This window comes from Parambassis ranga, chromosome 3 (assembly GCF_900634625.1).
Source record: "Parambassis ranga chromosome 3, fParRan2.1, whole genome shotgun sequence".
Lineage (NCBI taxonomy): Eukaryota > Metazoa > Chordata > Actinopteri > Ambassidae > Parambassis > Parambassis ranga.
The window spans coordinates 9,267,778-9,281,013 of record NC_041024.1 but is presented as its reverse complement, the minus strand read 5'-3'; the positions used below and the strand labels follow the sequence as shown (position 1 = coordinate 9,281,013).

Genomic DNA, 13,236 nt, shown 5'->3' with positions numbered 1-13,236 from the left:
CTACATTTCAAAATTGGGTGGCTTTTCTTTAAAGTCCCATATATGCAGGATGTATAGAGCCCCCACGCTTTAATCCCCTCATTTTCAGGGAATCTGAACTAATGACAAAGTGGTTTAAAAGATTACACAGGGCTTCCGTCACAAGACTAAAGCGCCACAAATGATGTCTGAACTGCAGCAGAAACGTCTGCTGGGAGCAGAATAATGTGTTCAAAGTGCTGGGAGCATCTTTCATATAATTCATTTACATGCAGGAAAGCAGATGCAGAACAAAAATCAAACATAAGGTCAGACACCACAGCTTCAGATGTTTCTGATTGACTTTATTTTCTGCTGCATTATACAGGTTCAAGTATTACAACAGAATAAAACTCTCTCAGCTGGTTGACTAATTAAGAGTACAGCACAGAGCTAATAAGAATACAGTATGGAGCAAATACTGAAGTGTAATAAGGATTTATTTTTCCCTTGTATTTGCTTCAGTGATCTATAATGTCAAATCCAATCTGGAAATAGTAAGTTTATGGACCTGGTATGCATGCAAATTGTGTGTCTGTGAGTCAATAAGAATTTGAATTCAACAATACTCCGTGTTAACAGACTGCATGCACCTAAGAAGAAGTCTAACTGGTGTTTTTAAACTATCCATCCATCATGCAGCTCATTCCTCAGCTGCACAGTGAGTCCATCTTACCCCTTACCTGAACAGCAGGATCCAGCTTGTTGGTTTTTTATTTGTGAGCTCTCCCAACGTGAAGCTAATGCTAATATGCTAGGTGTCTGGTGATGAACAACCCCTATCACGATTAGCATTAACCTCAACTTGGGACAGAGACTTGAAGAAGGTTTCAGCCAGCACTCCCATCCGGACTTCACAGTGTTCAGGGCGTCCTGCAGGGGGTGACAGACAGTGATGATGATGATGAGTGGTTGGCTTTGACAGAACTTTGTGGTTAAACTAAGGAACAGAGCTGCACATGTTGTGACTTTGTGGAGATTTAAGAAGAGTAGAAATAAATGAAACAACTTTTTTTATTTTTCCCTTAAAGTCTCACCTAAGCAACACAATCACAAAACACAAGCCTACACACATATTTAGGTTTCAAATTTAATCAGACATCTTTGGGGCCTTTCCCCAGTGACTCAGTTTGACTCATCAATAGAACAGAGAGCTACACTTTTGCATGAGTTTAAACTACACCAAATTATCTGTAACAAGAGGCTCAGAGTGCAGGTAATCCACTGCCTGGATTAAAGAGGCAGCTAGAATGATCAGAAAAGTGTCACATCTGTCTTTCTGTGAGCAGCAACAGGATGTAACAGGTGTTGTTATACCAACTCTGGTTTAGAGTCAAGATACTAATTTGAACTCAGATGTTGACAGGAAGTAGGTGTGTGTGTGTTTTGTTATAATAGTAGTTAGGTACTGACCTGTCTCCACATCGACAACACTTCCTCTTTCAGCAACTGGTGTTTCTCTCCTTCTCTCTTCAGAGTTTCACTCCTCTCTCTCTCTCTCTCTCTCTCTCTCTCTCTCTTCCTCTCCACCCTCTTTGTTTGTCTCTCTCCCAGTGAAGAGTAAACCAGCATGTGGGTTTACATGCTGTTTTTATAGCCTACTTGAGTGTGACTCACGTAAAAATCCCCCTCCGAACAGAATGACTATTAAAAAGAAAAAGAAATCACGCAACAAATTTGCTGTAAAATGCCATTTAGCTTTATGTAAATTCTGCCTACAGGAGAAATTACAGGAGATATATAGATATATATATATATATTTCTTGGATGTAGACAGGTGATGACACAAACCTGATGGCAGGTTGACATCATGAATTTGAATTTATTTTAATTAGGTAAAAGACATGAAAACATGAAATGTACGTCTGAGTCTGAGTGACTCACATATTAACAGTATTAAAATGTGTCAATTAAACATGTAGCCACATGGGCAACAATGATAGTCTCACTTAAAATGAATGAGAACAGCTCAGCAGATTTGAAAAATATATGATTGTTGGTGTAAAACTGTACTATATTCTGTTACTATCTATGCTGGTGTGCAATGTTTACATAGTTACTCTTATCTTTTATTTTTACTGTACTATATTCTATTTTATTCTATTTAATTCTTGCTCTGACTGTCGGTGTTGTATTGCTGCTGGTACCCGAATTTCCCTGAGGGACCTTCCCAAAGGGATTAATAAAGTATATTCTATTCTAGTCCATTCTATTCTATTCTATTCTATTCTTTATTAGCTGTTTGTACAGTGTGCAGGCAAACTGGTTGGATTTAGATGTAACTTAAAGTAAATTATGCATCTAAAAAAGGCTTTAAATCATTTTAATGGGACACAGACTTCATCTAGCATCTCCTAAACTGAGGTTACAGACCACAGGCTGCAGTATAACAGGTTCTTCATACCATCCACGTTATTGCTATTATGGTACAACCCATTCATAATCCACGTTCCTCGTGTACATGTAAACACACTCCTGCTGTCTGAGTACAAGACTAACACACACCAAGTCCATATTTAGACAGAATAAGACAGCGGACTGATAGTATTTGCTGTGTGTCCCACAGTAAGACGTCTGACAGCCACTTTTTGGCTGATGGACCACATTGAGTCAGTGCCACAGCCTGTTGGTGAGAGATCACTCTGATTAGCTGTTTAGATTAGCTACTCAGTGCATGAAGGGACAAAGGGAAACAAAGAAGTTTAAAGATGTGATAAGGGAACAATTGGTAGCAATTATTCAACAATTCCTGACACCATAAATCGGTACCAACATTTCCACCAGAGCATCCAAGGCCTTAAAGACATCGCTGAAAACCTGAATGTCCAACACGCTTTAAAACACTTGCTGTCTGTTATGTTAGACAGCAACTTAAAAGCAGTTTCGTTTTAACATATAAATGTATGCATACAGATATTATGCATCCATTTCTTATCAAGCCACCTGTACAATTACGGAACACAATGACTGTGCAGAGCTGAGAAATGATCTGGGTTTTCAGTTTGTCGGTTATGGGAGTGTCACCATGAGGGGGAATTTGAAAGAGACCCCCTTTCCAATAAATGAGTGTGGTCCTGCATACAATCCTTGTTACATGTGCCACACTGGCCCAGAATCTCACCAGTGATTTGCTGTTTTCATAAGCCAGTAAAGTCATACCGCACTCTTTCTGAGAGGAAGGGTGCAGCCCCTTACTTTCTCACCACAAGACCACCTTAAAGCATCCCTCTCCAGCACTGCCAGCTGTCTGACTCGCTGCCTATAGGCTCAACATATCACTCAGTAGATTTTTTTGCTTATATACATCACATTCCTGTGAGCACGTCAAAGAGGAAACACAAGATAGAGTGATGATGTAGTATAGCTGAAGGGGAAAAGGTTGAAAGTACATGAAGAGGTGGGGGAAGAAGCAACGATGCAGCAGGGGACCCCCCCTTCAGATACTGGAAATTCACAGTTTCAAAGTAGTCCGTGTGTCTTTCTGTCTTGTCCTCTTACAGAGGACAGAGTTGGTCTTCTTCAGATGATTTCATGCTGTCTGTAATGTCAGTCGGAATCTAATACCACATGTAGGTGTTCATGTGAGAGTAGATCCTTACTGCTCTTTCAGCACGGGACAAAATACAAACATCTAAAGAAATGTATCACATTCACTCATAAACTCGGCTACAGAACAAAAATGAAACCTTCAGTTTGTTCATTGAGTAAAAGTTCTTTCTTCTTTCTCTCTGTTTCACCAGCGCGGAGCTCATTTTCCACGTGGGCAACATCAAGGCCTCAGTTCACTCTGCTTTCCTGTCATGTGTGGGATATGCATGAGAGCCCAGACAGACATACAGCTGATACAATCTGATACCATTTCCAGCCCTCAATGCCGTCATCCTCAATGTGCGACTTACGTCTCATTACGTCTCACCGGGAAAATTTCAAACAAACCACACAGACCACTTTTTTTTCTCTTCTTCAAAAACAAAAAAAAATCACTTTGTTTTCAACATCTGTTTTAGGCCAAATGCAGTTTGTGTATTACAGGTGTTACACAGTTAATACACAGACGATCAGAGTAACCAGTAAATAGCAGCAGTTGACTTTCACACTGACATACTAATGTTTCCCCTGATCAAAACCCCTGCGTCTAAATTTAGTGAGTTTAAAGGAAGTGTGGGTGAGCTTCTTAAGTGGAAAGACCAACACCGGGTATGATTCAATTCCACAAACTAATTTAAATACACACACACTTCTCAACCTTTTATCTATTGAAAGTGTCAACTGATTCCCTGAAAATCAACAGCAGGTCATAATGTTATTAAGGGTCTTGCAGACAGGGACAAAAAAGGAGGAAAGGCATTATTTTTAAATGATGTGTCTGAAGGAATTTCAAATGGGATAGGGTGAGAGGTGGGCGGACCGAGAAGAGATGAGATGGCTCAGTTTCAGTTATTACAAACAGTCCCCAAAGTCAGCATTTATTGATAAATCAGGTGAAAGTGTTTCCAGTTTACTGACATTATGTGGTTTCAATGTCGCCACAGACTTTCAGTATATATTATACAAGCTTGGCTGCCTGTGTCCTCTCACTGTCTTACATACATTCAAGTTCATGAGAGCGTAAAACTATCCAACAACAGGACAAACCACCTCCAAATCTCCAATTAGACCACATATATATGAACACCTTCAGAACTCTTCAAGAGTGTTCACGATTCTTTGCCTGTTGCTCTCCATCTTTGTCCTGTACTACAGCGTCATGGGCCTATCATGGGTGAGACAGGTGGCCAGACCAACGCAGGTCGCGCACGCTCACAAGGCCAATATACAGTCCCCAGGTAAAATAACAGGTGGGAGGCAACCAGAGTACAAAGAGAAAACCCACACAGGCAAGGGGAGGATGTGCAAACTCCACACAGATAGACCAAGGCCGCACAGATTAAAGGCAGGAACCTTCCTGCTCAGAGGCGGTAGTGCCAACCACTGCACCACCACACCCCCCCCTCGTGGTTGTTCTATCCCCTAAAACCCTGGAAGGCTGCTGTATGAGAGATACACACATATCAATCTAGAGCCAAAGTCAAAGAAGATCGATCCTGTACATACCCAGCAGATTCACAGTTTTTTTGAAAGCATCTTTATATGTGACTGGCTGTATTTATTGTCTATTTTTTTTTACTTATTTTGTGAAGCCCTTTTTGACTCTGTGGTGAAATATAAATAAAAGTTAATTACATGTTTATCTATGGAAAATCAAATTTAAATGTCTTGCAAAATACTGAATAATACAGTGATTAATGTGTTGGGTTTATGGCTCACATTTCTCACACCCTGCAGTTATGACCAGTGTCATTTCATCTCACTTTAAAGCAGATTTTAAAAGACAATCAACATGTCCTAAATGAAAAATATCTTATCTTAATTATAATCAACAACATATCTGCACATCCGTGTAACATGCACTTAAATAAAAGGGATGGGGATTTGTCACTTCATGGAAATGAGTTGCCATGACAACATTTCAACACCATCTGTCTCTGTTTCAGACATCATTTCATCCCTTTATGTTTGTTTGTTCATAGCAAAAAAAGCAGATTAATTAACTTTGTTCATCTCCTTTTAAAAGCATAATGGTGTTTTTTTTTATCCATCAAGCCTAATGAGGGGTCAGCATTAACTGATTTCCCTGTTGTATTGTAAATGTATCTCAGTGTTATTTAGTTAAACACAAGCTGCTTAGTGGTGAAAAAAAAAGTTTAAAATTTTTCTGCATTTCTCAAATAACCTCCATTCTGTTTGTACTCACACAACCAGTCAGCATTAAAGTGACTGATCTTGCTGCTTAAAACTGACTTAAACAGAGCACACACACTCTTCAAAATGACAGTCATATCAGTCTCCCTAAAGCTGCTTCTATTATCATAAGAGTAAATAACAATAGAAAGAAACTAATGTTTCTTAAATAAGCAGCGCTGCCATCTTCTGGTAAGGATCAGCTATTGCACCTGCCCCCATCATCATCATCATCATCATGAAACATTAATGAAAGGTGTGGCTTCAGACCACAACAGAGCAGTGAGCTGCCATCAAAGAAAGCAGCAACGTGGGGTTAATTGTTGATGATTGACAGCGAACTTAAGATGTATCTGATGACTCACTATAATATGACTGTATGGCAGGATATTGCTTAAGTATACTTAGAAATGAAGCAGTAAACTTGCCTCGTTTCCAAGTATACTATGTAGTCCAAATGTCAGAAGTCACATTTTACTATCCAGCATCTCATCATGGCTATATGAATAAACTTCAGCAGACTTTGTTTGTAGAAGGAAGAATACATTTACCACAGATTTACCAAACACACAGAGAGTCCTGCAGGCTGAGATCAGACTCAGATAAGAATGGTCTGCACAAACTAAACGCTTCATGCATGCCCTTCTCACAGAGATCAATACTCATTTAACGCATAGAAAATGTGAGAAAGATGAGGAAATATACAGGAATATGATGAGCAATAAGTATAGTAATAATCAGTCATTATATTTTATTATAGTAATATTATTGGGGTTACACACAATAACACAGCAAGTGGTAAGACTACAAAACTGAAAGCACCTTTTTTTTCCTAATGTTGAAAACCACAAATTCTCACTTTGACTTCATCTCCCCTTCTTTGTTTCCGAAATCATAAGAAAAAAGCCTCTAGAATGAAATTGGATATTATGCAGACTAAGCAGATATGTTGATTAAAGGAGTATGACATGCAGAACATTTCCTGTTTTTACTATTTAATTGGTTAAAACAGTTTTAATTACTATTTTTTTTAATTGGTGAACAAGTAGAGCAATAAATTAACAGTCGGGTTAAGAGAGACGCTGATAAAGTAAACAGAGTAAATGGCATTTCACCAGCTGAAAAATAAGAAGTTCTCAAACAAATGATTCTGATGTGTGCAGATATAGTTATAGGAAGGAGTGTGTGTTGCAATTGCTCACAGGAAAGAAAGAAAGAGAGTGAGAGAGAGAGAGAGAGAGATAGTGTTGTTATAATAGCCAGCAACAGGCACTCCTTTTCTCTTTATCTGACACTCTACTTCTCTCCCACACAGGACAAAAAAGGAGGTAAGAATCAAACTCTTTGAATTAACATTCTGATGGAAATAAAAAAAATGATTTTTTTAAAGGCTGACTTTAAGATTTTGCATCCTATTTCCTAAAATTATTGGCACATTCTGGAAAAGTTTATGAACGGTTAGTTCTTAACCACAACATGTTATCAGGGTTTTTTGGCACATGTTGGTGCTGCTACTGCGAGTCAACCATTATTAACACAGGAATGTTTCCACATGCTGCACATGAACAGGCTGGTCTAGATGTGCCCTTAAGTCACACCCTATGGCAGCAAGAAACAATTCCTTTCTCTTCAATCATTACTTTGAATGCACCTGACACAAGTAAGTGTATGAGCTTCTAACGATCGGCACCAAAATATTATGTCACATTCAGACGTCTGAAAAAGCATTTCGTGGTTTTTACGTGGTCAAGTGTTAGACTTTCTAAAATTAGAGCTGTCCAAGTGTGGTTATGGTTGAACCAGCAACTAACTCCAGCAACTTCAGTAAATGTAAATGGTACAAGAAAGAGTGTGCACAAAAAATATGGAACCGCTTGTTTCAATAATGAAACAAGGCTGAACAAATGGAAGGAATTCAGTCTGTGCTGTCATCTTGCTGTGGTGTGGATCAGCCTGTCTACAATTTAGGCAACAGAACAGTGTGTAATACATAATCAAATGCAATAACATTGCTACACATCTTCCGTCTTTGCAGAATGACAACATAAAGCCATTTTTTGGGACATTACACAAAAATGTCTCAATATATCTGTATCTGTGTTTCAGCTTATCACCGGTTTGACTTCATCTCAGTGGCCAATATGAATGGAACGCATGCACCAAACCAGGTTTCAGCCCACCGCCAAAGCTCCTGGCAGGAAGAGGCTTCAAGAGGAGTCGAGATCACAGTTACCCTGCTCATCTTCCTGGTGAGGAATCCCAGGGACAGGCTGCAAAATGTGTGCACTACTATTGCATAAAGAAAAAAAGGGTTTTTTACTATGGAGGCAGATATTGCCATTTAGACTAAGTGGACCTTAAAGGTATTTACATAGACATTATCTTCACAATAAACTCTTATGTATTTACACAGGTGAGCACAGCCTGCAATGTTATCCCTGTTTAAAATGTATAGTCAGACATGGGGAAACAAATAAAGCATTTGTGATGTTTAGAAGTGCAGATAGGTGAAGCTTTGCTCTGTCTGTAGCTTAAGTGTGTGTTTCCCTCATTTTGAATCTCATCTCTCTTGGTACCTCCAGGTTGGTGTGCCCTTTAATGGGCTGGTGGTCTGGGCACTTGGATTTAGGAGACGTCGTCACCTTGTGCGCAGAGGCAGCAGTGAGGACACACGTGCTGCCAACAGTTTCCGTGTCTATGTCCTGAACCTGGCCCTGGCTGACCTAGTGCTACTCCTGCGGACCCCACTTATGTTGGGCTACATCATTCACAACTACAGCTGGCCGTTTGGCCAAATCTTCTGCCATCTGGTCATGTTCCTGCGGGGTCTGGGGCTGTATGCCTCCGCTTTCCTCCTCTGCGCTGTGGCTCTGGAACGATGCCTGTGTCTTCTAAGGCCTGTGTGGGCTCGACTGAAGCGGCCATCCTGGGCTGTTCCCCTGGCTTGTGGCCTCTTATGGCTTGGAGCCACTATCCTGTCTGCCCCGTACCTTCACTTTGCTGTCCTGAAGGACAGCAATGGGACATTCCACTGTCTAGAGAGTGGGGAGTTTAACATGGGTTTGTTTCTCACAGAAACTATAGCAGGCTTCCTGTTGCCCTTGCTGATATTCCTGGGAAGTAACCTGGCAGTTTTACTCAGCATTAAGCAAGCAGTCCCTTCAACACCCAGCTCCCCTTCCTCCTCCTCACCTACAATGGCCAAGAGAATGAACAGGATGTACCACGTGCTCTTTTTTACAATGCTCTTCTTCCTCACCTGCTGGGTGCCCTATTTTGTTTGTCGGTTTGTGCTGACCTTAGCAAGCGAGAAAAACATAAGAATGTATTATTCAGCACTTTATGCCAAATACATATCTCTGTACCTGGTGTACATCAAGAGCGGTCTGAACCCTGTGCTGTACGTGTTTGCTGCCAGAGGATTAGGCCGAGCTATCAAAGCTTCACTCGTCTCCACTATCGAGCGACTATTCAATGATGACTCCTTAGAGTCCATACGGAGAAAGTCCCTCAAGAACTCACAGATGTAGCAGAGAAGTTAATGCAGTTTTAATGTTTTATATTCAACATTTTTTTACCATTACATTTAAAGATTTTTCTCTTTATGCAAACTGTGTCCCTCAAAATGTTAGCCATGTAAATAAAGCACATATGACTTAAAGAGTTTAAGTGTAACTCAAAAAAGCTGTGAAAGTGACAGCGAACAAAGTCATCCAGTTTAGTAATATGTTATTCTACTGACTGATTTATTCCCAGCTTGACTGTACACACTTCAATATCCTCAGGCTAGCAGGCCATGTAAATATGGGACAATTCATCAAACAGGTATTTGGGCTGGTCAGTCATGATTAACAACACTGCTTCTGCATGGACATGCTGAAGGCAGGGACATATTTTAGCATAATTTAACTTCACTCCGAGCATCAGGGTCACTTTTGTTATATAGATTCTTCCATGATAAGATAACATTGAGGTTGCATGCACTGTGTGTCTGAGTTTCTGGTAAGATGAGGATAAAGGCATTCAGGTTCCTTATGTAGATGCACCTGATAAAGGTAAAGTGATGCATGGGAAGTATGTATCTTTCAGAATGTGTATCTTATGGAAAATCTACCACATCCCCATGACTGAGTCAATCACGCACAGATGTTTTCATGAAGAATGTATCACTGTGTTGAGACCTGTATTTGCCTTCACTTCATAGCTGTACATAGTGTGCATACTTTCAATTATGACAAACCAGTTACCCTACATTGCAAAAATAGTTTTCCCTAATAAAGTTGGAAATAGAGTTGCATCCGAGAGAAAATCCATGTGTAATTTAAACCTGTTACGGACATGAGAAAGCAAGCAGCACTAGTTACACAAGCAAATACTAGTCATATAACATAAATAATCCACAAAGGCAACCATATAAATGGTAGTGATATAGTCAGCAGGAAATCTTACTCCACCCACCAAAGCTTTATGTCAAATTAAGTGTGTAAGGAGAGGTCAGGATATGTTCCATCTGAACTAGGTATGCCACTGTTTGATATGAACCCAGGATTGAAGAGCTGATCTGCATGTTTCTGTGCCTGTAAAAGCAGCACCTGGTCATCCTGGGTGGGCTTGGACTTCTGCAGGATTTCTCCCAGTTTTCGGGCAGTGATCTCAGAGTCAGCACCTGGTATAATATTCTTCAAGTGAGACTGAAGGAAAGGAAACAGTGGATTAGTAAATGTGGAACTGAAACAAATAAAAGAAAGCTTTGTCCTGCCGTTAATAGTATCAGCTTAGACACAGAAAACACAGAAACCAAATGGCACGTTCCTCTGCAAATTTCGTAAGAAGGACTTGCACCATCGAAAAACATGTTTAGACGTTCCTGTTATACCAAAGAGGAAGTGGCTGTTCAGGACATCTTCACATCTTATTCATAAAAGCTGACAGGACAAAATGAATGCATTTAATAGTAAAAAAAATTCATTGAGCAACATAATCAAAACAAGCGGATGCTAGATAAGCCGAACATGTTTTGTTTATGCTCACCTGTAATGTTACATCATGTTTCTGCGGAAGGAGAGGGGGCAGGCTGAGAACTGCTTGTTCAGTTGTTTTTACAATCTGTATGAACACAGGAAGAAAGAACCTGCCTGAGAATATACATTTAATCTCTACCTCCATCTAATAGTTGAGGTAAATGTGCAACCATTTGCTTTGATTTGGTTCAGGCACACAGTTCTGACATTTCCTGTATGTGCTGCTCAGACTTTCTTTCTCAAGAATACATGCTGTACACAGCAGCCACATTTCACCATACTGTCCAGCTAAATCAGCAAGAAATGTTGAAACTCACCAAGCAATTTGTAAAACTAGCAAATTGTGTTTACCACTTCTGTTTGTGGGTCACCACAATTCTGACATCGGCTGTAACGACATGGGCTACTTAATGAAGACACGTTCGAGATAATTTTAAAGAAAAATGATCCTGATCCATGAAACCTTATGACATGTATTTTCATGTCACATTTCTTCTAGATATCCTAAATAAAAACAAAAAATCAAGTGAAAGATTTGCACCTGTTTAGCTTTCTCCAACTCCTCTTCCACCTGGTCTCCAAGAATACTGCAGGAGTGCTGCAAAGCTTCCGTCTGCTCATTCATCATCTCCAGAGAACCGAGTACAGCTTTCAAGTCTTCCTGGGAACACAAGCAAAACATATGACTATAAACTGTCACACATCCAGTTACATGACAGTTTAAAAAAGATCACACAGATTTTGAAAATACCATAATAAAAATCCCACTCTTGGCTCTCACCTCCAGTTTGTGAAGATTCTTTTTTCCCACTTCTGACTTCTTGGTTTCTTCCTGATGGAGGCGAGATGAATGCTCCAGGTTTTTCTGTTTCTGCACTGGGACTTTGAGCTGTGCACACTGAGCCAAAAACCTAAAACAAAAATGTTTGGGAAATATCAGCAAAAATAAATAAATACATAATATAATACACAATAGACATTCATTTTTTCACTACTGTTTCACTGGCCAGAAACAGACAAGCATCACGCAACACTGTTACTTTTAGAAGTTTTACTAAAACTATATTGTATGCATGTAGCCATAGAAGTTCTCTGTCTGCATCACCTGATGTGTGAAATCATTAAATGTGTAACTGGTGGGGTCAGTACATATCTAAAGTAGTCATTAGAAATAAGCTCCAAACACATTGTTTACATAATAATTTCTGAGATTTTCCCTCACCTTCTTTTCATGATGTTCAGATGTTCCTGGCTCTCTTTCTTCTCTGTACGCCTCAAAGGGAGAGTCGCTCTGTGAACACAAAAATGCTTTTTTTTAAGTTTTGCCTGCAAGAGGACCATCTCCCAGATGTGTGCACTGTTTACTAAACTTTATATACTGTTGTCAGAATATACGTCATGCATGAAAGCTTAAAAACACCACATTCAGCTGTTGGTGAAACTCACAGAATTGATAAGTCCAGTATGTTCTCCAGAGCAATGATGGAGGACCTCGGCACTGGCTGCCAGTTGTCCGGAGCTTCGACCTCAGCTATCGGGGACAGAAGTAAGCAGTAAGTAAGCGCAAACAAAGTGACCAAAATACACACATATATATTGTCCCAACGACTTTATGGCAAACAGCTCTCCTAACCTTTCCTCTTCCGTGCTGGTTTGGGCTGTGAGGTCTTGTCACCGTCCTAAAGTAAAGACATTTGTTTACAGCGACACAGCAACTCTGACACAGCAGCCGGTGTGTTGTACTTTATCTTACCTGCTTCGCTGTTGTTTCTTGTTTCTTGTCCGTTTTCTTCATGTTTTTCAAGTTAGGTGCTTTTGCAGGCGCTCGGTTAGACCCTCGTATTGGCTTCATGTCTGCTACTTAGCACTAAAAATCAGCGTGTAACGTTTATGTAGCCAACTTGTATTGACGAATAAAACTTACTGAAAAAGCATATTTATGTTAAACACAAACACTACACCAAGTACAAAGTATTTTGGGATGGCATGACAACACACAGATAATACCTAAAGATATAAAAGTGAAGGAGTTTGTTTCAACTTCCTACCCGAATTTCGCGCTACTGTTTTCGAACGGTCGGCCACACAATGCGCATGCGTTGTAAACACTCTCAATTTAACCCGAAGTACTGCTTGTCAGGTGAAAAAAAAAAAACCTTTCAGTTACGAATACTTACCACAACGTAACAGGGCACTCGAGCATACCAACAATAATGTAAATGTCGATGCGTTAAAGCTCTGGTAAATGAACCGGTTTCTTTAATTAAGCTCAAAAACGTTACCTGTGAGGGTGTACTCAAGGTATTCTTAACACACACACACACACACACACACACACACACACACACACACACACACACACACAAATATATAGATATATTCAACTACTGTAGTGGCTGGTAACATTTTTAGCCAC

At 39.9% G+C, this 13,236-nt stretch overlaps 2 protein-coding genes across 4 annotated transcripts; one reads left to right on the top strand and one right to left on the bottom strand.

Annotated features, from left to right (window-relative positions):
- The first annotated feature begins 7,029 nt into the window (after positions 1 to 7,029).
- On the top strand, positions 7,030 to 9,526 carry LOC114433038 (C3a anaphylatoxin chemotactic receptor). Its single transcript, XM_028401281.1, has 3 exons — positions 7,030 to 7,127; positions 7,906 to 8,048; positions 8,382 to 9,526. Exons 2-3 carry the CDS (start codon positions 7,941 to 7,943, stop codon positions 9,327 to 9,329), a joined length of 1,056 nt encoding a protein of 351 aa, XP_028257082.1. The 5' UTR covers positions 7,030 to 7,127; positions 7,906 to 7,940; the 3' UTR covers positions 9,330 to 9,526.
- Positions 9,527 to 9,636: 110 nt separating this feature from the next.
- Positions 9,637 to 12,911, bottom strand: cenpq (centromere protein Q). Of its 3 annotated transcripts, none has more exons than XM_028401283.1 (9): positions 12,869 to 12,911; positions 12,574 to 12,687; positions 12,454 to 12,499; positions 12,267 to 12,351; positions 12,043 to 12,111; positions 11,602 to 11,731; positions 11,362 to 11,481; positions 10,831 to 10,905; positions 9,637 to 10,490 (listed from the first exon to the last, which is right to left on the bottom strand). In XM_028401283.1, the coding sequence occupies exons 2-9, from the start codon at positions 12,670 to 12,672 to the stop codon at positions 10,275 to 10,277; spliced, it is 840 nt and encodes a 279-aa protein (XP_028257084.1). In that variant the 5' UTR covers positions 12,673 to 12,687; positions 12,869 to 12,911; the 3' UTR covers positions 9,637 to 10,274. The 3 variants fall into 3 exon arrangements, with proteins under 3 accessions (XP_028257084.1, XP_028257085.1, XP_028257083.1); XM_028401284.1 differs by having other exon boundaries at positions 12,828 to 12,891; XM_028401282.1 differs by having other exon boundaries at positions 12,574 to 12,894.
- Positions 12,912 to 13,236: the final 325 nt, after the last annotated feature.

Excerpts from the sequence above, each read along its gene's own strand:
- LOC114433038 (XM_028401281.1), top strand. The coding sequence starts at position 7,941 with ATGAATGGAACGCATGCACCAAACCAGGTTTCAGCCCACCGCCAAAGC. Across the intron at positions 8,049-8,381 it reads TTACCCTGCTCATCTTCCTG|GTTGGTGTGCCCTTTAATGG; the intron begins GTGAGGAATCCC and ends TGGTACCTCCAG.
- cenpq (XM_028401283.1), bottom strand. The coding sequence starts at position 12,672 with ATGAAGCCAATACGAGGGTCTAACCGAGCGCCTGCAAAAGCACCTAAC. Across the intron at positions 11,482-11,601 it reads AGAATCTTCACAAACTGGAG|GAAGACTTGAAAGCTGTACT; the intron begins GTGAGAGCCAAG and ends TTGTGTTCCCAG. Across the intron at positions 10,906-11,361 it reads AGTTGGAGAAAGCTAAACAG|ATTGTAAAAACAACTGAACA; the intron begins GTGCAAATCTTT and ends GTGTTCATACAG.